The sequence below is a fragment of the Rhamphochromis longiceps genome, linkage group LG3 (genome assembly GCF_057381845.1).
Source record: "Rhamphochromis longiceps isolate RC_006_pf linkage group LG3, R_longiceps_female_GT1.1, whole genome shotgun sequence".
NCBI classification, from domain to species: Eukaryota; Metazoa; Chordata; class Actinopteri; order Cichliformes; family Cichlidae; genus Rhamphochromis; species Rhamphochromis longiceps.
In genome coordinates, this window is record NC_140559.1 from 45982746 (window position 1) to 46006610 (window position 23865).

At 44.7% G+C, this 23865-nt stretch overlaps 1 protein-coding gene across 2 annotated transcripts; it reads left to right on the top strand.

Moving 5' to 3' along the window:
- Window positions 1-1851: 1851 nt before the first annotated feature.
- per1b (period circadian clock 1b) lies at window positions 1852-22183 on the top strand. 2 transcript variants are annotated; one of them, XM_085399774.1, is made up of 20 exons: window positions 1852-2042; window positions 10147-11076; window positions 12032-12285; window positions 12401-12522; window positions 13097-13298; window positions 13384-13578; window positions 14237-14315; window positions 14536-14642; window positions 15194-15347; window positions 15564-15834; window positions 16518-16626; window positions 16815-16974; window positions 17055-17170; window positions 17301-17447; window positions 17959-18348; window positions 18552-19351; window positions 19446-19632; window positions 19960-20173; window positions 20389-20539; window positions 20638-22183. In XM_085399774.1, the coding sequence occupies exons 2-20, from the start codon at window positions 10664-10666 to the stop codon at window positions 20911-20913; spliced, it is 4347 nt and encodes a 1448-aa protein (XP_085255900.1). In that variant the 5' UTR covers window positions 1852-2042; window positions 10147-10663; the 3' UTR covers window positions 20914-22183. The 2 variants fall into 2 exon arrangements, with proteins under 2 accessions (XP_085255900.1, XP_085255901.1); XM_085399775.1 differs by lacking the exon at window positions 1852-2042 and adding an exon at window positions 5842-6387.
- The last annotated feature ends 1682 nt before the right edge of the window (window positions 22184-23865 follow it).

Below are 23865 nucleotides of genomic sequence, written 5' to 3' on the forward strand. Positions count from 1 at the left end.
TCAGATTTATTTGCAAATCTAAAGCGATGGAGGCCAGACTGAAACTCTTGCTGCTGCAGTGCAACGCTGACGGCCACAGTCTGGGAAATATAAAAACATTATAAATAAAACCTCAGTGGAATCAAATAAATCTGTTGCTGATATGTAACATACAGAAGAGCCCTCGTGAATGCATATTTAATATAGGTATACGGCACGCCGTTCTGCTGCTCTCTCCAGCTGCACAGCCCCTCTGACGTTCCCAGCAAATGAGCTCACACAGGACATGTGCATGTTTCTTTCCACCAGAGGCAGCCAGGCAGAGAGGCCAACTAAACCAGTGACTGAGAAAGAAAAGTGGAGCATTTCAACAGCAGGATTGTGTGGGGGGTTGTTGATCTGTGCAATGCACAAAGGTGTAACTTGTATTAAAATACATTCTTTCAGTTGTATTAAAGATCCATTTTAAACTGTCTAACTGAGCTATGAAGATAAGGGTAGTAAATTAATATTTAGATACATTTTCCATAAGAAGATGGGATAAATATGATGTTAAAGCCTTAATACACTGTTTGTTGCTTGTTTACTAATAATCTGAGTGACACCACTAGATGAAGGGCTCTGTCTGATTTTTTGTAAATACTGTGTAAATGATAGCTTTTTGCATGGGGTGGGAGTGGTCGAGTGGTCACTGGTCAGCAGCAAGCTGTTCTGGTGACATGTAAAGTCTCACTTACACGCTTTATCGTGTGTTTTCCTTTGAATTCGTCTCTGATTTATGGGAGCTGCACACGGACCTGTGCCCTACATTTGCGCTGTTTACAGACATCGACACACCATCCCGCAGCCTCGTGCCGCTGGAGAGGGCATACGGAGCGAATGACGTCATCGTCCATGGAGCACGTTGAAGTGTACATGTCTGGGCCTTGCCGCAGCCGTAAATACGAAACAAAAGCGCACCATGAAAGGCGATTCGCGTTTCTCAGCGTTGGGTGCAAATAACTTGGGCAGTTAAACTTTTATTGCATCTTTTCTATATTTGCACAGGTAGAATTATTGCTCAGCTCGGGCTGTCAGTGGTTTATAATTCATTTGCCAAGTCATTTGAATATTCGCCTGCAATCTGACAAAACAAACAACAAAGCTGAATCTTTTTTTTTTTTTTTAGTTTTGTGGCGACACTTTCATAAATAAATATTTTATTAGATGCTCCACTATAGCCTGGACTTTGTTTGATCTGCTGGTCAAAGTTCATTATGACTTAAATATAGATATGATGTTATTGATTGATACCGGATAAAAGTAACTTGGGTTGTCTGTTTCCAGGATTAAGCGGTATTGACTGTAGGGCTGAACTCTTCACAGAAAAACCTACGGATAAAAAGTAGTTGTAAATAAGTAACTTTCATAGTATAACAAAAAATATATCTAAATATAATAAGAATATAAAACTACTACTACACAGATGCCTACAGATGATGAGGAATAATTTCTGTTGGTAGCAGCAGTGAATTTAATAAACAATTACAAAAAATCACAAACATAATATTTCTGGAACTACACAAAATTACTTATTAAAAACAGGTAATCTCTTAACCAGCTGCGTGCTGAAACTATAATTGCGCTGCTACGGCATCCATTACGGCCAACTGCACCAACTGTGGGCAGTGGCTACGCCCTCTCGTGTTCCAATGTGCTTTTTGAAAGGAACTCAGGACCACTCACTCTGCAACGTGACCGCCAGGCCCCGTGCCGCTAACCACGCCCCTCATAACCAATCATATCGAGCCGAGGCGGGCTTTGGGCGGAGAAACCGTCACCTGTTGTCCAATCACAACGGCTATTTCAATATTAGTTACCAGACCATGTACTTACACGTGTGTCCCTGCGTGTAAACTACAGTTGGGGGAAGAATAAAAAAAATGTCTAGAGATTCAGTACAGACCACTAAGCGAAGGCTGTCGTTGCTACCTGGATTTATGCCGTCTCTTTCAAGAATTTTGAGTTCCCCACCGCGGGATATTGAAGCACTTGCGTTATTGTTATTTTGAAGCATATTTAAGGTAAGCTGGCGCCTTTGGCACTTTGTTTTACAAGAGTTTGGATCTTTGTAGCTAGCATATAAGCTGTTTTTGTGATTACTGAGCATCAGTGTACAAATTGGAGAGATGAATACATTTAACTGCCTCACATTATAGCTACAGTACATAACTTAATATCAACTACAGTCTGTTCATCTCACAGATCATACGCGAGCTTTTTTCTTTTAACCTCCTCTGTTAACTTGATGTGAACTGATGACTTCGCAGTGTAAATGTATTTAGAAGAAGATGCCAACACTTTGAACTAATGTAACACAGCAGTAATCTACATCTACTACATCCCACCCAGTTTCCAAGACCTATTTTTCGTGAACTGTGTGAAACTAGCCCCTTTGGTTTGTGCGTGGTGGACTTGCATACACGAATATTGCACCGTGTGCTAAGAGGGGAGGAAATTTGCCCCCATGTGTTTACGATATGCTTGCTAGCGATGGGGCATTTATTGTTTTTCAGATATATTGTGACCGATCATCAGTTTAATCAGTTCATTAACTACCCATATTTTCATGATTCCCAAAGTAACCCCCCTCCTTTTTTTATTACTTTAAGGGAGGGGTTTGTGACGTGCGGTGGTCGTCTGGCAGACATGTTAGTTATGTTAAGCATTGCGTTTGGACTCTGATTGAGGTACTAAAGCAACATAGCAAATGTTTACTCTGTGTTTTAGCCAGACTAGTGTAAACTGCACGTCCAGCTAAAAGGGATTCTTAGAGGCCTCTCTCCTAATGTACACATACTGTTCTTGGTGCTGGCAGATTTTTACTGAAAGCCAAACACAGTTTTTACAGCTCTGCTCTCATTTGATGTAGGACTATTTGACTTGTGCATTCACTGTAGACAATTGCATGCCACTGCTCCTGTGACTGAACAGTGGCGATCCACTCATGCCTTCTTTGCACTCTTACCCTCCTGAGTGACTGAGAGTGCAAAGAAGCTGCACAGAATCTACTCTGAGCCGCTCCCTTATTCACAAGGGGTTGCCATAGTGGGTAGATTTTTACATGGAATGCCCTTTATGACACAACCTTAAAAGGATTGGTGTCTCTTTCCAGGATCAAACCAGGAATCTTTTGCTTTTTAAGAAAACGTGTGAACTACTTATTATTCCAGAAGAAACTGTAGAGAAAGAAGACTCCAATATCAATGTCTTTCACCCAATAAGTGACCTATCAGAAAGTCTGAGAGCGGACCATGGATGGGCAGGAAACAATGACTCTCCTAGCTCATAAAGAAAAGTCAAACTTGATTTCTGGCAGCAGCGAGCTGTGCTAATGTTGCACAAGGTTGATAGAGGCAGAGACATGCAGTGGCAGCAGGGGTAATTTTCTTCGTGCTGCAATCATTTGATCACATATATGTGGGGTAATGACTCAACTCATGAGACAAGTAAACAATCTTTAGTTTCCCTCGCAGTGATACATCAAAGCACGAATGACTAATTTACCAGCGGTTTAGTCAGCAGAAACAGAGCACCACGTTCTTCCCGTTATGACTTCACAAAAAATAAAAATGTTTGAGATGAATCTTTAGTTCGATGTAAGTTATTTCTTTATTTGAACTATATACTTTTAAAATGGTCAGGTATGTTTGGAAAGACAAAGAGGGTTTGGATATGAGCAGATAGAGGGACTGTGTCTGTCTTAGTTTTGGATAAGAGAAGAAAAAACAAAAAACATCAAGGTTACCAGACTGACCGCAAACTGCTGGGAAATGTCTCAGGTTTTCTTTTTAAATGTCTCTGTTTCTGATTTGGTTTTGAGGTTTTACACTCAAAGCTGCCATTGCCTCACAGGGTTTTTTTCACTCTTGTATTACATGTTCATTGTTAAAAGTTTCCAGCTGAACTTGTTACAGAGGATGTTCACAACAGACACGTGGACAAGTCTGTGGATGTAGGGTTTTTTACCTGCTTCTTACAGGCTTTTATTTTACCCTCTTCAGGAGCTTATGTGCTGAGGTTTGTTGGCAGGCGGTCCAGAGTGTGTGCAGTCATGCATATATTCATGCAACCGGTGCTGTTATTAAATGATCAAGTTGCCACATGTTGATGTCTGAATGTAGTAATTTACACCACACACTTGATTTTTTTTAATGTTAGCCAGTGACACTAATGAAAAGCATTTTTGTTTTGGGGATTTAAGTGGACCTATTGTGCTTTTCCTTATTTTCTGTCACATATAGGTTGTTACAATGGAGGATGCTCATATTAAACATGGCCAGAATTTAATGATGATGATGGATGTGGATGTAATCACTGTGAACCAAAAGCTTGGGCTTCAGACCGTACTTAACACATGGATTGAGTCTGTTTCTATTTTTGTTTTTTTTACTCTTTGCTCTGTGTGATGTCAGACAGAGGGGATATCCTTTATATGGTCCTGTGTAGGAGTATGACAACCCCACCACCTGCTGTTAAAATCTTATGTTTTCCAGCAGGAAGAAAGTTCAGAGAATGAACTGAGGGACTGGATCAAGGCCAGGAATATGAGTGAGAATTATTTTGAGATGTGTATCATGCAAAAAAGACAATAATAGAGTCCAAGAATTAAAAAAAATCAATAGCATTTGTACCTTAAGGATCACCTTTCTGCATAGAAACACTGGGAACCTGCAGTAACACCATCAGCAAGAAGGATTTAAGGCAGGCTGGATTTGTTTCTGGAAAACCTCAAGACTCTCTTTTTGGGTTGTTATAAAATTTATTTTCAAAAGCGTCTTAGCTCATAAATGGAAATATTTCCAGCTGAATCTAGGCCGCAGATCACTGCATGGAAGATTTACTGAAATCCATGAACAAGTGTTTGGCAATCAATTTTGTTAGATAAAGGGGCCCAGATTTGATGTTAAGGCTGCAAAACTTAGACTTATGACATTTTCTTTGTCTTCTTTTTATGTACATTTTTGTGAAAGTTTGCTTGGAAAGGGTAATGGAGTCATAAAAAAGTACATGTTGATTCTGTGCAGTACTGCTCTATTATTTTGCAGTATTTGATTCCAACTAGTCCCATTCCATGTTTTTACTGTCATGACCCCCATACACAGTTTGACTTATTTGTAGGTCTAAGCAGAGATATCTCAGATCATACTTTGTGCCATTGTGCCATGAATCAACCCACAGGCTACTTCCTGTGTACACCAGTGTGCATAATTGGTTAATGTGATAGCTTTGGCCATTATTGCCATCAGCTCTTCTGAAAACAGTGTTTTAAAATGAAAACCTGTTCATGCAGATGCAGTTTGAGAAAGTTCATGGCTGGCTGTTGTTGTGTTTTTTTATTTTATTTGGTTGGCACATATTATATTAGAGGCAAAGATACTAGTAGTACAGGTGTGGTCCGGCATAATAAGAACACGAGCCTTCTTTGTGGTTGGGTAGTACTAGCCAAAACAACGAGTGCTAATTGAGCTTCCTGCCATTTGTTGACAATAGACTGACAGTATCTTGGAGAATGATGAAGCTTGCAATGTAAGCAAGACCCAGTGAGAAAGTAGCCAGATGTTGTGCATGTAATGCCAAGATGAAAAAGAAAATAAGCAGAAGGAAAATCAAACTAGTTTACAGAATATTTATCAGGCTTTATTGCCATTTGTTCAGCTGTTGCTGAACCACTTTATTGCACATTTATAACCTTCCAACTAGGTTATTGCAACATAGGTTTGCACAGCTTAAATTTGAAAGTCCCCTGCAGGCTTTGCAGCTTGGAAATGCAGTCCGAATATACCTTTCGATTATAGGCTCAACCTGAAAGGTTTTTTATTATTTTATGTTGTTGCTGTTGTTTAAATCAGCTAATGGTGAAATAAGTTTATTAAATAAACATACTTCAAGAGGTACAGCAAATGTAAATAAACATAATGAAAGCCCATATTTCTGTATTATTAGTGTAATGAAGTTATTATATTATAATGCGATCGTGTGGCAGTGATGTGAAGGGGCGTGCCCGTCTCACAGATGTACACCATGTACGTTTATTACTGTCGCTCATAACCGCTGGTCTAGAATCGGCTCGCGCGTCTGCTCGCAGCGTTGCATATTTAATAGGCAAACCTATGTGGGCGGAGCTGAGACCAGTGTCTGGCAGGCCGTGTGGGAGCCCGGTCTCCCTACGCTGCAGCCCAGCCTCTGAGTAGCGCGCTCTGCGATTGGTCGAGCGAGCAGACCAATCAGCGGTCGGCGAGACCTGCGGAAAACACCGCCGTGTACACGTGCCGCATGTACACAGAAAAGCCAAGAGAAGCGGGGATGCTGAGCCAGCGCTGTCACACTGCACTGTGCTGAGATGTGGAGCAGTGGGCGCTCATGCCGGTGAGGGGAAATTGAACTAACACACTTGTTTAACGCGCTCGCTGGGTTTGCAGTGATGGAGCTGTTAGCTTGAGCCCAGAGGAGTAGTTCACACATGTCCGTGCACGGAGCGTCGCCACACCTTCCTGCAGCCTCCATCTGTGCTTTACAGCAGGGAAGTATTTCATGTTACTGCCAGCTTGCGTCAGGTGGCTGTTGTTTGGTAGATACGCTGGTCTGTGTCTTCTGATATTGTCCCAGTGCATAGCTTGGAGTGTCATATAGTTTGGTTAATATACAGCATCAGAGGTTCTCATGCACGTTAGAGCTGCTGGCTTAATTTGAGGAGTTTTATAGAGTCTTTAGGATATGAATTTTCTCTCCATAGTCTACTGTTGGAAAACAGTAATGCAGTTACAAGAACAAGTGCTGATTTTTTTTTCTTTGTTTAGTTAAAATGACAGAAAAATTGTAAACATTTTCTATGAAGCTGACAGTTTCAGATTGTTAGTTTGGTGCAGGCAGGCATCCAAATGAGCAAATATTCACATTTGAGGAGGAGCAAGCATTGAGCTGTGTGCATTTCTTTTCCCTTAAATCCGGTTTGTTGTAGATAATTATTGTTTCAGTTTGAACTTCAACCTGCACCATACCCTACCTGCAGTGCACTTCATGAATGCAACAAAGAAGCCTCCTCTGGTGTTCAGTTTCAGGCTCAACACATTGTTGTCAACTGTTTGCTTTTACAGCCCCAGGTGTTAAACATTTGCAGGTTTCATTAGAGATGTGATTAGATGTTTTAGGCAGCTCATCTTGTTCAGATGTCCAAAGTGTGAGATTGTTGTGCTGATGCTTCAAATAAGAATTTGGATAGCATCTGATGCATTTATTTCTTTATTCATTCTCCATATGAATAAATAAATCTTTGTCATAAAAGCTACAGACAGGTTTATGGTTTGTTTGACATGTCAGTGTGTCTTTAGTGTTAAGCCTTACAGTTACAGTGTTTGAATCAGATCACTTGCTTCATTACCATCACAGTGAACAGATTTATGGCCAACTGTTGGAGCAGAGCCCAGCCAGTGTCAAGTGGAGAAGTGCTGTTTTACTGGCAGGAAAGCTGCAACGCTCCTTTCATTGGCTGATCTATATTTGTCACCATAGGGAGCGTGTGGTGTATTTATCCCGTGCAGACATGAGTTCTTTGCATTTTTTGTTTACAGTTTATCATTAGCAGTTATTTTCTGCCCGAGCACTTTGCCTGAAGGATTGTGAACACAGCCATGCTGTCTGTTAGGTGACATCTCAGAAGTATTTTTGTTGGTCCAAACATCAAAGGTGATCAATGTGCAGTGATTTAAGACAGAGAAAAGCAACTGAGAAATTCAAATTAGGGTGTGTCTGACATTTTCTCCTACTTTCTCTTCAGCATGTGTCCTGTTCAGAGCAGTCCCAGTAGGATTAATGCTGTACTTTAAGGTCTGGTTATGTAACGCTGTGTGAATGAAGATAAATGCAAACTGTTGAATACCAACACTTCTGCATTTCCAGATCCTGGACATTCTTGTGTCTTTTTATCTGTCATGCCACTTGACAGGTACTAGGTTAGGACATGCTAGTTCACCTAAATTGGACAGGAAATTACGCAGAAACAAGTGCTGCTGTGATTATTATCACACTTTTCGAGCTTTACCTGTCATTCAAAGCGATTGTTCATCTGATATAATGTGGTGACTGCCGGCCTTCACAGTAGGTGTGCACCAGTATATCAGCCGAACATTGTTACTGGCCTGTCAGTAAATGCAGCTTTTGATTCATAAAAATCTGGGACGACGTAGTTTCTGCTTTGCGCTGTGGTTAACTAATATGTTTACATATAAAAATAAAGCAGATTTTAAAAAAAGAAAAGAAAAAAAAAGAAGTATATCTGCATATCATTTGCATTTGACAGAAATCTAAATTAAATGAATCTCATCCCACCTCCTATGACCCGGCTCTGGATGTCTTAGAGACTCCGGTCTCACAGGGGTAGGCGAGTGATTTTTGCCTCTGTGTCACGCAGACAGAGACAGAATGATTCATTTAACCTTTCTGCTAAATGTGTACAACACAGGGCAGTCGTGAGCAGCGCAAATCAGATACAGAAAATAAGAAGAAACCGAAGACATGTTTTTTTCCAAGTAACGTGTTAGTCCTGTAGTCAGCACGCCTTGTTACATATTCTTTCCCACAGCACGACAGACATATCTTGCATAATCAGAGCTTGGTCCTACAGCGTGTATTTCCTGTGAATAATTCGAAAAAGGTGGGCGGCATACTGGCTCAGTGGTTTTTTGCAGCGTTAGCTAGTGGTCATGGGTTCAAAAGCGATCTAACATTGCGGTGTGGAGTTTGCATGTTATTCTCGTGTCTGCGTGGGTTTTTGCTTTCCTCCCACAGTCCAAAGCCATGCATGCGCCCCAATCCTGACTCTCTATCAGCCTGTGTTTTTACTCGGCATCTGATTGGCTGCGGAAACAGAGCTGAGGTTTAAAGCTGAGCTTTAAAGAGTCCACCGAGTGGACTGGGATGGTGCAGGCAGGTACTGTAATAGCCTGAGAACAGTTCTTCACCACCACCTTTGCGTGCGTCTCTGCCATCACCTGTGGAAGCATGCATGGATGCCAGCCTGCCTCACACCCACTCACTCCCTGCTTGCATATTTCTTCATCATAATTGGTCCCTTCCCTCCGCCCAGTCTGGCCATAGCACATACAGATTGTCATGTGCAAGTGTGCATCATCCATCTGACCAAACATAATGCTGATTAGCATTTCATGCCCAGAAAGGAGGGAGCTTAGGCGCAGCGCATGAATTTGTTAATCTCCTCTCCCCAACCACTGTTTGTTGCGTTTTAAGTTATTTATGAGTTACCCTCGTCACAGGCCCTGACTTGTTATCGCCTCCTGTCCCCTCAGCTGTAAAGGGCCGTTGCGTCAGCACAGGTATATCTGAGCATATTTAAAGCCGTCCTGAACAAATGCAGCATCACTGCACACCTGTCGGAGGCAGGTAAAGAGGGTTGTGGGGCAGCCAGGTGTATAAAGTTGAGAGGATTGGCGACTGAATATGAGGCTGTGTCGTCTTTTAGTTGCGTCTGCCGGTCTTAAAGGATTAAGGGGTATCACCTTTGCTCAAGGAATAAATAGCACTAGACTCTCACTTGCGTAGGTGGGCCGTATATATATACTTGGAGTTACCTTTCCCAATTATTCTTAGCGCTCTCTGATGTGAGCTTTGTTCTCTCCTCCCAGCCAGTGTTTGTTTTGACTGTCCCAGGGGTAAAAAGAGACTGAGCTTTGACGAGCGACCAGTGTCCTATGTCACACTTTGGCACCAGCACAAGTTCACCTGATCTATATTCAGATCTATGCGTACGCACTTGGAGCATACAAATAGAAACAGGAGATTACTGTTATTCCGTGGGCAGGATGAGGAGATTGTTTTTGTTTCCCAGATAATCTGAGTAAAAGGAGAACAGCTGGGCCCTAAACAAGAGCACACTCTTCTATCCTGACACGCAGCCCGCATCGCTCGGCAGGGAGAATATTTCACGCCGTATTTGATTCGTCTTCTGAGGTTGACATGATGATAAACTGATGATAAGCTTTTTAAAGCCGCAGTCCTGGAGAGATACTTGAGAGAGACCATGACAACCAAGTGTTTTATAATCCTAATATTGCTGTCCTTTCTCCCCCTCTCCCTCTCTCTGTCCATCTCGCTCTTTTTCTTTCATTTCAGGTGGCCTTTAGCGCCTAGAGCACCACATCTCTAAAGAAGCGAGAAAACCAGACACTGAGTGAAAGGAATGTTTTTTGCTCTCACCGAGAGCTGTTTTTCTCACTCTCCCTCACAATCTCTCATCCCATCTGTTGGAGCATTTATGCCAAGGCTGTTTCATAACCACAAATTCATGTCTTGTCTGCAGCGCTTTGAGTGACACTTTTTTTTTCCCGAGATAATTACTGTTCTGTTTGTTTAGAAAGGCAGCTTTGGAGCAGCCTGCACCTTTTTTTTTTCTTCCTGAAAATTCTCAAAGAGGGGTCTACAGCGCGCGCACCCCCCCCCCACACACACACACCCAAAAAACCAAACCAAACAATGATATGGTCTCTCTTTGATTTGTTAAACTAACAGCCAACAACTATGATTCACATGTGCATACATAGTAGTCCCACTTAAAGCAAAGTTCAATTTTTTTTGTTTCGCCTTGGCTGACCCCCTCAATCAAGCTGTACCAGCCTCATCCTACTCTAGTATGAGTTATGACAACTCTAAATCAATGCCTAGCAGCAGCAATCGGGGGCGATTGGCAGGGGCCAACGGGAAAGACCCGGAAGCGGATTCACAGGGGTTAAATGTGCACGAAATCTGCAGCAGTGGTCAGCTTGGTGCCAGTGTCACCCACAAGGACCAGGAGAGCGGAGGGGGAGGAGGTTCATCCCCCAGCGACGGATCTCGGTCTGGAGGTTCGTCCAGAGATCAGAGGTGTCCGACTTCAGACGATATGGATGGAATCTCAAGCGGAAACGACTCCGGGGAGAGGGAGAGCGAGGGCGGGATGGAGAGGGAGAGCAGGTCTCGCGGACATCAGTCCGCACGCAGCTCCCACAGCTCTTCAAATGGCAAGGACTCTGGCATGATACTGGAGACTACAGAGAGCAACAAGAGGTAAGAGAAGTCACCCACAGCTCATTTTTTGTGTGTGTGTGTGTGTTCAGGGTGAAATCAGTATGATCTTAGTCAGATTACAATGAATGAAATGAGTGGCTGCACCAAGGCCAGGCCTAAAGAGTCTAAGAGTAAAAGCTGGAAATGAGTAGAGAAAGATTAAGATGGTAGATAGCTGGATGCTTTTATTATAAGACAGATGTCAGCATTAGTAATGCTGACGATTACTACTCTGGTTTAACTGAGCGTGTACGGTGGCTGGCGAGGACCAACGTTGTGTGGCATGCAGAAAGGATGTTTCAGCTTTTATTGCACCTGTTTTCAATGTAAGTGCTTTAAAATCAGAAATGTAATTGTATTATTCATGTTTGCCATAAAAGTGCCACAACATTAAAACTGCCTGCCTAATATTGCTCAGGTGCCCCTTTCGAATAATGGCATGGACACAGGACCCCCGAGGGTGTCCTGTGGCGTCGGCTTGTGGCAGAGTGTGGGTTGCAGAGTCGAGCCTCGGAGGATCGAGCTTGTTCCGGGGCATCCCACTGTTGCCTTATTGGACTGCTGTCTGGGGAGTTTGGAGGCTGGGTGCACACTTTGGGCTCTTTGTTACGGTAGTCGAACTGGCTGTGAGCAATTTTTGCGGTGTTGCAGGGCGCATTGTCCTGCCGGGAGAGACGGCTGCCATTGGGAGTTTCGTTGCCATGGGGGGGTGCGCCCTGGAATAGGTGAAGTTGTCGAGAAACCTCTTCTCTGCTTATACCCATTTTCATCTGAAAAGCTTCTTCTAGCTGTCAGAGTGGACACCAGTAGCCGAAACTACCTATTTAAAATAGTTTCTTTGGATTTTTTTTAAATTTATTGACACTTATGTCTGCCTGGTCGGCAGCAGCAGTGTTCACGCACTCACCTCTCACTTTCTGAATAATCATTGTCTGAAACTGTCCTCCTTACCCAGCTCCAACTCCCAGAGCCTGTCACCTCCCAGCGGGTCCCTGGTCTACAGCCTGCCATCGTCCAGCTCGGAGCACGACCCCCTCTCCACCTCCGGTTGCAGCAGCAACCAGTCAGCCAGGGTCCAGACGCAGAAGGAGCTCATGAAGGCCATCAAAGAGCTCAAGCTCCGACTGCCAGCTGAGCGCAAGGCCAAGGGCCACTTCAGCACTCTGAATGCACTCAAATATGCTCTGCAGTGTGTCAAACAAGTCCGAGGTGAGGGTCTTTTTTTTTTTTCTTTTCTAAGAAGGTGGCTGTTCTTATGTGGGAGGCAAAACACAGATGATGAATTTTAGGCCCATCTTAACTGAGAAATGTTCAATGTTTCCAGCTAACAAGGAGTACTATCACCAGTGGAGTGTGGAGGAGTGTCACGGCTGCAGTCTGGACTTGTCCACCTTCACGATTGAGGAGCTGGATAATATCACCTCAGAGTACACCCTCAAAAACACTGTGAGTTTAAATTCGTATCCACTTCTTCCTGCATCTTAAAACTACTCTTAAAGGCTTTTAAAGGAGTGGGGCTAGTACACTATTACTGTTGTTAATGAGCCATGGGCATTATTGTTTTATGACTTTCGGTACCTCAGAGTTTAACACGTAACTCAGAGGAAAGGAGGGTTGCCTCCTGGTTACTGTCAGAGCATTTGATAAATCTACGCTATCCAGAAACTGAAGAAGCATCTGAATGTCCTTCAAGGCACACTACTGATTTTAAACTGAGATTTAGAGGTTCAGTCGACCCTCAATGAAACTACTACACAGGCGGTTTGGGGTACTGGGGCAGATGTTTAGATTTGTGCTGATGTTTGAGGACAACCAGTACATACAGGCATGAAATTTCACAGGATTAGTAGCCCAGAGCTAAATGAATTTGAAGATGGGTGTGGCCTTCAGCTTTGTGCTTGTGTTCAAAAATATCCATTTTCACAGTTTTTTTCCTGAAACAGGAATTGAAATGCGCCCCAATGAAAGATCCCAGATTGTTGGAGAAGATGGCTCATTAAATTCCTTCTGTTTTCTCCAGGACACATTCTCCATGGCAGTATCATTCTTGTCAGGGAAGGTTGTGTACATATCGCCCCAGGGCTCATCCGTGCTGCGTTGTAAGCCTGAGTGTCTCCAAGGAACCATATTCTCTGACCTTTTGGCTCCACAAGATGTCAGCACCTTCTACAGCAGCACGGCACCCTGCCGCCTGCCCCAATGGGCCTCCTGCATCGGCTCTGGTGAGCACACGCTGACTGAAAGCGCGAGCAAGTTTAGCTATGTTTCCTTATGTTTCCTGTGCTGACTGACTCCGGTCTCCTCCAGCATCTCCTCCAGTTGACTGCACCCAGGAGAAGTCCATGTTCTGTCGGCTCAGTGCTGACCGGCCGCAGGGCGGCGAGATGCGCTACTACCCATTTCGCCTCACGCCCTACCAGCTCACCATCAGAGACTCGGATGCTGCTGAGCCACAGCCCTGCTGCCTGCTGATCGCAGAGAGGGTCCACTCTGGATATGAAGGTATTTGATACGATCCCCTGTTGTCTGTAATAAACAAGTGTTTGTGTATATATGAGTTAAAATTACACCATCATCAATTTGACACTGAGAGTCACACAAGCTAAAGAGATGTAACATAGCATTTTAATTATATCGACACTTTTTACACTGTTCTTTCCTTACTGTTTGGACTGATTATGTGAGGTGATGTATGAATATGATTCTTGTAACCAGGCAGGCCCCACCTGTTTGAGTAGAGTAGCAGAACGCAGGGCAGCTTTTGGTATCAGAGTCGCTTCAGGTCTGACATGTGACAGGTTACTAGTTTGGTTTCAGAGCGCGTGTTTGTTTTGGTGAGACAGGATGAGTGGGCGGTGCGTTGGTGTTAACTCTGTGGCAGGATGTTTCAGTGGAAAACAAAGCAAGCGAGCCTGGGGTTATCAGAAAAGAGCGAGAGAGTCTAGTTTGTGTAGTTGCACTCTAACAGGTGCAAAGTCTGCTTCCACTATAGCTCTGGAGGAAATATAATGAAAGAGACTGGAATACCATATTCCTTTGAATATGGATAATGTAGACAGTTGATACTGCATGACTGTCAGAACAGTGTCAGACACAAAGTCTGTTTCACCCTCCAAACATGCTCCTCATCTGTTCTGTTTGTGTCCTCTGTGCCCATCAGCTCCTCGCATCCCACCCGACAAGAGGATCTTCACCACCAGTCACACTCCCAGCTGCCTCTTCCAGGAAGTTGATGAAAGGTCAGTTATCTTTGCTCTGACCCCATGCTTACTGCTGTGTCGCCTTCTGGTAATTGGTGTTTTAAGCTTAAGGCGTGCGATCGACTCATCGTTTCACTGTGGATTTGGAGACGGTTGTTAAAAATAAACAGCTATAACATGTTTTGCGATTTCACTTCTCTGAATGTTAAGGTGTGTGTAAAATGATAACTCTCAGTGTGGAAATGTGATGTGTTTGCAGGGCAGTGCCACTGTTGGGTTACCTCCCTCAGGACTTGGTCGGGACACCGATCCTGCTCTGCATCCACCCTGAGGACAGGCCCATTATGGTGGCTATACATGAGAAGAGTAAGCCTATTTAAGCCTTTCTTCAAAATGTAATCACGACCAAATTCACACAGGGCTAATGTAAAAAACACACTTTAGCTCGAATAACAGGCTTGTTAGCAGAAGACTAATTAATTGGGAACCTGTGCAGTAGGAGAGAAACGTGGACGTTAATCTGCTGATGTAACGACAGCTGCTGTTAAAATGTATAAAACCTAAGCAACCAGGTTCTCTGTGCACTGTGTGTGTCAGAGCTGCAGGTGGTGTGCACATAGACACACAAAGGCAGCTACAGGGGACAGGGTGACGCCTACATTAATCCAGCAGAGGCAATAATGATCATTTATTATGTGATCTTTCTCTCTTCTTTTACTTCTGGAAAAAATAAGGGTCCTCATTTTGACGTTCTAGTTTTGTGGCTGTTGCCGCCTGTATCTGGGGATGTTTTTGGTAGGAGCTTATGTCACACAGAAGCGTAAGGGCTGTGTAAACCGTTCATGGCTTTCATATGTTTTATTTTGTTCTTTCACAACTCAGGAAACTCACATGTGTGCTTTGTCATCTCTCTTCAGTCTTTCAGTTTGCTGGGCAGCCGGTCGACTACTCGCCCCTGCGGATGTGCGCCCGCAGCGGGGAGTATGTCACCATGGACACCAGCTGGTCTTCCTTTGTTAACCCCTGGAGTAGAAAGGTGGCGTTCATCGTGGGGCGGCACAAAGTCAGAACGTAAGCGTTTTCTGTCTCACTTCACCAAAAGTTTTATGTAATTGTTCAAACTTTGTGCGTCGGTCATCTGTCCTTAAAGCTCATTAGATGCACGTTTAATACTGCCTTTAGTGACTAAACAAGGATCTTCTTAAAAAGTGGCACTTTTAGAAGACCTAAAAAAAACCACAGATAAAGAGTTTGTTTCTATTATAAACAAACTCTCCTTGTCTCCAGGAGCCCGCTGAATGAAGACGTGTTCACCGCGCCGCAGGACTGTGAGAATCGGGTCACCACGCCCGACATCGTCCACCTGAGCGAGCAGATCCACAGACTCCTGGTGCAGCCGGTGCACAGCAGCAGCTCTCAGGGCTACAGCTCTCTTGGGTCCAGCGGCTCACGGGGCTCCCACCGCTCCAACCAACAGCACCTCAGTGCCTCGGCCGCCTCGTCCAGCGACAGCAACAGTCCCGTTGTAGATGAGGCCGCAGGTGCATTCCACAAACCTGTGAGTCTGAGAAAGAAGTGCTTTTGTGTTGTTGTTTTTTTTTTAGTTATATAACCACAGTACAACCAGCTTTGCAATCAGTTGAGTTTAATCCTCTGATTGCAAAGAGGCACATCATAGACACACGAGAAGAGCCAGAGTATAAAATTCATTCATTCTAGCTCGTTACCTGATCCAGTCTGTCTGGCAGGTTTTTTTGGATAAAGGTTGCCTTGTGATTGAAAGTGGCTGCCGAGAGGTTGGTCACTGCAGCTGCTGAAACTTCAGTTGTCACCAGGCAACCACCAGTGTTTTGTTTCCTAGCTGCAAGGGGGTTGCTGTCCTTTTACTGTAGTGTGGCTAAATGATAAAATATCTGGATTCAGACATTAGATGACTAAAGGGGCTGCATAGAGGGTTAGACTAATAAGGATTCTTTTTAACTATGAATCATGTAAGGCTACTCAAACAAAAAAAGAAATCCATCTGAAAATGCGCACAACATGTCCCGCTTTGTGAAATGCTTTCTCACAAGATTGTTTATCCCCTTGTTTTTGATACAGCCGCATTTTCCTGGGTACTGTTGCATCACATTTAGACTGTAGTGTTACGCACGAACAATATGACAGGTTGGCAGAAGATTCAGTGCAGTGTCATTCTCTCGTTGGTTAGCTGTGATGTTTCTGGTCTTCGTTTTTCTCTAGATGACGTTTCAGCAGATTTGCAAAGACGTCCATATGGTGAAAACAAACGGGCAGCAGGTTTTCATCGAGTCTCGTAACCGCCCACTTCCGAGGAAAAACACCAGCACGGGTAAGAGGCTGGAGTTGTATTTGAACTCAGAATGTCACGGGAGAGTAAATAGTTTGGTTTTTTTAATAGTTTTAGTATTCCAGGAAAGAAAAAGGCATAAAAGAAAGTTTTTTAATAATAACAATAATGTCCAAAAGCCTTCACAGAGGACGATTTTAATTTCTTGATCCTGTTTGTATCTGATCCAGACATGGCGGCCGTCAGAGCGATCAACAGCGATCCAGTCAGAAGTTTGATAGCAGACATGACAAACCCATCCAAAAGTTTGGTCCCTGCACCACTTGTACCCAAGGAACCATCTACGAGCTACTCCTACCAGCAGATCAACTGTCTGGACAGCGTCATTAGGTTTGTACACAAACCTGAAGTCGTTTCTGTGTCGACATTTGCCCTTTGACCTCCCACTTACCCAGCGATTTCTCACACAGGTACTTGGACAGCTGTAACATTCCCAATACAGTCAAAAGGAAGCGTGGTTCCTACTCCTGCACTGCCTCCTCAGCATCTGATGACGACAAACAGGAGCCCAACGGCAACAGCAAAGGTATTTCACTATGATCTGGAATTGATTAAGTTGTTAGGTAGGTAATGATGCAGCTAACTAGGTAGAAGACAACAAACCTGGTTGATGTTGTGTCTGTGCGACTAAATTTCTGACCGTATTGTCTCTCCAGGTGGTTCAGTTAACCTCGTAGGTGAACCACCTCCTCTGCCTCCTCTGACCATGGCCACAAAGGCAGAAAGTGTAGCCTCAGTTACGTCTCAGTGTAGCTTCAGCAGCACCATCGTCCATGTTGGAGACAAGAAGCCTCCCGAGTCAGGTGGGCCTCGTTAACACTCACGCTCTCCTTCCTGGAAGTTGCAGGACGAGTTCCTTGCACACCCTGAATGGAGTTCTTTTTTTTGTTTTTCATGTTTAACAGTGGCGTTCAAGTTGTGCTTTTTATGTGTTTGTTTTGCAATTAAACTCGCTTTTGTTGCAGGCATACTACCTGGAACATTTCTGGTTTGATGTGATGTGTTTCATTCTTCTCCTGTGCACACTGTTTTACATATTGTAATTGTTTTTTTTTTTCAGTGAATGTTAAACTTTAATGACAGAACAGCTCTAGCAAACACGAGGCTTCAGCTAACAAACTCGTGTTTATCTGCAGCTGTAGATTGTATAAGATATATACGTGTATGTATGTATACCTGAATCTTTTGGTCCTACCTGCCTAATGACAGCACTGAATTGTGTCAGTTAATTGCAAAAAGAGTGATCTTTATTTCTTCTTTATGTCGTTACACCCCGCCTTCTTGTCCTCTTCTCCTCTTCTTCTCTTCTCACAGACATCGTCATGGAGGAAGCTCCTACAACTCCCACACCGGCTGCACAGACTCCTCTCGACACCACCCCGACTCCTCCCGCAAGCAGCTTAGAGCTTCCCGCTAACATCGCGCCTCCTCCACCTCCTCCTCCTCCTCCGCCACCTCCTCCTCTCCCTCAAGCCAGCCAGCCTGATAGGGACAGCCGGAGAAGCGGAAGTGTAGGAGCCGGAGCAGCGGGAGGTGGAGGTAGCAGGCTGGGTCTTACCAAGGAGGTGCTGTCCGCCCACACTCAGCAGGAGGAGCAGGCCTTCCTCGACCGCTTCAAGGACCTCAGCAAGCTGCGCGTTGTCGATCAGACGGTGTCTTCAACTGTGCGCTGCCACGCCGCAGCTGTCAACCCCCTGTCACGAGGTAGGAGCACACTGTCACAGTCTTAGAAATGGTTTTGTATTGAATAGCTGTTTTGCAAAGTGAAGAAGTATATTTGAACTTCATCTTTGGGAACCTGTATCACCTTCGATACACTAACGTCTGTGAAACTGTTGGTGTGAAAGCTTCAGAATATTTTATGTGAAGCACCAAACTGATTGTAGGGTGTCTTCTATCTTTTGCAGGGGTGCGTTGTTCCCGTGACTACCCAGCTGCAGGAGGTAGCAGTGGTCACAGACGCGGCCGTGGCGGTAAGAGACTCAAGCACCAGGAGTCTTCTGACCAGCACAGCTCTCTGGGCCTGAGCGGGGGTCGTCAGGACCTCAGAAGCAGCACTGCTCCCATGCCCCTCAACATGCCTCTCGGCCCTCCAACAACCTCATCCTCCTGGCCTTCTGTAGGTTCCCAGGCTAGCATGCCACCCGCTGCTTTTCCCCCTGGTATGCTTCCAATCTACCCCATCTACCCACCTCTTACTCAGCCCTTACCCGTCCCAGATCCATCACGTTTCCCCCCCACCCAGATGGTTCCTCCCATGATGGCCTTCGTTCTGCCCAACTACATGTTCCCGCAGATGGGAGTGCCCATGTGTCAGCCAGGCTCCACCCCTGGACCATTTTACAATCCCAACTTCGGTTACCAAGGGGTCCCCACAGCCGCTGTCCCCACAGCCGCTGTCCCCATTACAGTTTCCAACCCCATGCCCACACCAGGCACATGTGCCCTGTCTCGCAGCAGCACGCCACAGTCTTACACTCAGACGCCAGCTGATCGCGAAGGCGCGGAGTCACCCCTCTTCCAATCCCGATGCTCCTCCCCTCTCAACTTGCTTCAGCTGGAAGAGTCGCCGAGCAACCGGTTAGAGGTCGCCACGGCACTAGCAGCATCTCAGCAGGCATCGCCTTCGGTGCAGGGTGGGGCAGCCAGGGGGCAAAGTTCCACCAATCAGAGGAGCTCAGATGACACCTCCAAGGAAAATGAGAATGTAAGTGTTCAGGATAGGATGTCTGACCTAAAAATGTCGCAATTGCTCACAAAAGACTTAAAAAAAAAATTAACATTAATGTTTTCCCCATTAGGGTGAAGCTAATGAGTCCAACAACGATGCCATGTCCACCTCCAGCGACCTGCTGGACTTGCTGCTCCAAGAAGACTCGCGCTCAGGCACCGGATCAGCTGCCTCTGGTTCAGGGTCTTCGGGAACAAGATCCTCGGGTTCGGGCTCCGGTTCCAACGGCTGCAGCTCCTCTGGCACCAGCGGCACCAGTCAGTAGATTTAAATCATTAGTGCCATTTAAAAAAAATAAAAAAAACATCTTGTTCTCGGCTGTTGATGGAATTCTTTTTAGTTTAATGGTTTCTATCAGGGACGCAGAGTTCTGGGGCACTCTGACATTTAATTTAGTTGATCGTGATATGACTGTTATTAGTAAAGTGAGATGATACCAGATGAAATAAATCAGATGAACTCTAAAAGTTGCAGTAAAAAAAAATGTTTTGATTGAGATTGTCTCTAATTAACACTGTGATGGTCTTTAATTCTCAAGTACAGACTGAAAACTCTTCTAAACTTTTTGTGTTTTCCCCATCTAGTCAGCAGCCAGGGCAGCCACACCAGCAAGTACTTCGGCAGCATCGACTCATCGGAGAATGACCATTCCCGCAAACAGCCAGCAGGGGGCAGCAGCAGCGCGGGAGGAGACGGTGGAGAGGAGCAGTTCATCAAGTGTGTGCTGCAGGACCCCATCTGGCTGCTGATGGCCAACACAGACGACAAGGTCATGATGACCTATCAGCTGCCTGTCAGGTACAGCACTGGGCAAAATGACATACACGACTTTGATTCACTCATTCAGCTCTCAGATGACAAACTGGTTTAGAAAAAGTGAGGATTGTTTTGTTTCTCAAGACATGAAGTATAAGTGGGACCGATCTAGTCATACTGTAGAGAAATACAAGCAGCTGTTAGTCCAGAAAGGCAGCAGCTTAATACTTGTCCACTTTATTTGTCTTCGTCAACAGGGACTTGGAGACGGTTCTGCGAGAGGATCGTGAGTCCTTGAGGAACATGCAGAAACACCAGCCACGCTTCACAGAGGAGCAGAAGAGGGAGCTGAGCCAGGTCCATCCCTGGATCCGCACCGGACGCCTGCCGCGAGCCATCAACATCTCCGTGAGTACAACAGATCCACCCTGTACCATGTCAACGTGCGATGTACGATCTGTTTTGTGGCAGAAAATACAGGAAGTCGCTTCTCTCTGTGTTTTCAGGGCTGTACCGGCTGCAAGTCTCCCCCCGCTGTGCCCCCCGCCGCCCCATTCGACGTGGAGATCCACGACATGGAGCTGTGCAGCGTGCTCAAGGCCGAGGAGGAGAGCGCCAGCGAGGTGATGAAAAGCCTCACAGAGGCGGCTCACCCTGAGGACGAAGAAGAGGAGGAAGGAGTTGAAGATAAAGGAACAGAAAAACAGGACAGCAGCCAAGACATGGCGGCAGAGGAGGAGGGAGCGAGGTCAGACACTGTGGAAGGAAAAAGTGAGACTTAGCCACTGGAGTCTGACGGGACTCACCTCGCAGGTGGCCCAAAATGAAAAGCACTAGCGCCAATCATGAGCTTCATCATGAGACAATATGCGCCGTCCAGGACTTCCTGTGCTCAAAGCATCATTACAGAGGCTGTAATCCAATGAGCTTGCGCTGGGATGCTGAGGTGCGTACTGATGCAGACGACTGCCGTTTATTGTCGGACAGCAGGTCAGGCGGGACACGTTGATTCTTTGAGTCTGATTTCGATGTCAGCGGTCCAGGCACCCACTGGAACTGATAATTAAATGCCTTGGACACCACCGGACACGCACACTCAGTTTTAGAGAGTGAATTTGTCCTGTTTTCTTTCTTTTTGTCTATTTTTTTTTATTTTATTTTAATTGTCCTTGTAGTTCATGTTATATTTATTTAAGTTGTAAAATAATCAAAGGAGACTAAGGTTAAAAAGTGCGCCTTTACATAAAGATGGATGTGCTTCACTTGTGTTTTCATCTCTCCTGCCCAGAGTTCAGCCTGTGACAAAAGAAGGGACTCTGACTTTTCTGAATGTTTCTGGGATCCTGTTCTGGTCTCAATCCTCACTTTTTCTTCTTCTTCTTTTCTTCTTTTGTATGAATTGTGACCCCAAATAATTAAACTACTTTCACCTGATAGAGGAAAATGTACAGTGAGAACCAAGTAATTTTGTAAGCATTGTGTATATTTTTATAATTTGATGCACTGCAGATGGAGAACACCCAAAAGAGGGTGTGTACTGTAAAAAAAAAACCCAACAAAAAATGTGTTTAAAAAGCTATTTGTTATACGATAGATCGCACTTTTTGGAAATGGAGACAGTGTTTGTGACTCGGCAGTCGAGTTGCTTTACTTGTGGACGAGCGTGGAAATCAGCGGGAGTCTGACCCACACCTTTTAAAAGGCTTCTCATCTGCCAGGCATTAGTTTGAGCACGACAACAGTGAACAAACACTACAGACAGCGTTTCCCAAATTATCAACCCCCCTACGGACCCTGCAGCGCTTCTGTGTTGCTCGTGGTGGTGAGAAGATTTGGAAAAAGGTGGATGTAACTCTTAAAAAGTCCTCCGAAGAGTTCGAAGAGTGTTTTACTATCTTCTCTATTCCACTCTGTCCCTTTTCCCTGTCTCTTCTCTGTGGCACTGTTCTGGTCATGTGATATCCTTTGCTTCATGGCGTCAGTGGTGTCTGCAACAGTTTAATATTTTTGAAGTTCTTTGTATAAAAAAAAAGACAATAAAATGACTTTAAATGGGTTTAAATGCGAAGTCAGATTTTTCTTCTTTTCCACCTCATGATTACATCTCTTTGCAGTCTATTTTTGTTGTCAGTTGGCGTGGATACACAGAAGCGTCCAGAGCGAGCTGGAAGCAGAGAGCGGATCGGGGCAGCTGCTTTCTTACCCGACCGCAGTCTCCTGCTGTTCTGCTGTGGTTTCTACCCAAAGTGGTCACCGCAGCTTAAAAAAGACAAAAGGCACGTCCTCGTTCAGACAGGCTCAAAGTGGTGAAGCTGACTTCAGTGCATATTATGATTATAACAATGGCAGCAATGATTGTAATGTGCGTGGGTCTGCTGGCAGACCGGCTGGTATTAATAACACAGCTGAAGATGCTCCATCTTTTATTATGCAACAATAAAAATGAGTCTTACTGTTTGTAATAAAACATTTTACTGTAGAGTTCAGCATAACTCACGTTTTTAATAATTGCTTTTACGAGCCCTGTATGATTTTTATTCTGGTTCCTGCAGTTTTTTAAGCTTTCCTGTGCTTACATTGGATCGTTTTGTGAGGCGAGGTTAATTCTGTGGAAAGAATTTAATCTTTTTAATGAACCGTCACCTAAATTGTGCTTGTGTGCCCATGATCTTTAAAAACAGCAGTCAGGATCCACGCTGGCAGCTGTGAGATCGCAGCAGTACAGAAGTAAATGCTAAATTTGCATGCTAATGTGTGAGCCAAAAGAGGGACTACCATTATATTGAGATTTAAACACCGCAATACAAGTGCTGTTACAAGAAATTTTATTATATGTGGGAAATAGAAACCAATTAATGATAACAAGAAGAAAAATCCACCAGTCCTGATAAGATTAAGCTAGCAAACAAGAGGACAGACAGAAGCTGCACCACAGTTTGGGCCATGATTAGAATTACCACTCCCCCTGACCAAGTGATCACACTCAAACATCAATACACTCAACTGCATTAAAGTTACCCCAAGGGTGCACACCGGCTGCCATCAGAAAATCCTGTGAAAGACACACCAAGAGAAAGCTACATCCTCCAAGCTCCTTCTTCTTATTCCTCTTTCGGCCGATCACCAACTATCTGCATATCCTCCCTCCTTCGCTACATCCATAAATCCTCTGTGGTCTTTTCCTCCTGCGTGGCACCTCCATCTTCAACATCTGCTTCACCCTGTCTGCAGTTTCCTCTTCACCTTTCCTTTGCACTGTCTATTGCGTTGTATGGTTAACCTTATGTATTCAAACTCGTCTACTTTTACTACATCTATTACTTGCATGTTCACCTTTCCACCTGTTTCCCTCTCATTCACACACATGTAATCTGCCTTGCTTCTCCAGTGCACACCTCCATCTCTCCAGGCTGTCCTCCACCTGCTTTCCACTCTTGCTACAGATCACAGAGTCATCTGCAAACATCACGGTCCTTTGCTAGTCCGCATTTCACGAGCTTGTACAACCAACTTTTCATTTCTTTATCAGTCTCTCACATGGTTATGGAGGAATTTTGGGAATCCTTTACAGCCCATTGAGGTTTATTCACAGTTGTTTTAAAGTCCCACCACAGCATTTCGGTCGAGCTGAATTCTTGACTAAAAGTCCAACATGTAAACCTGATGGTTCCAGATGAAGATGGCGAACAAAAGCACGGCTTGTAGCCGGCAGCGCTGTGAAGTGGTCATTATAC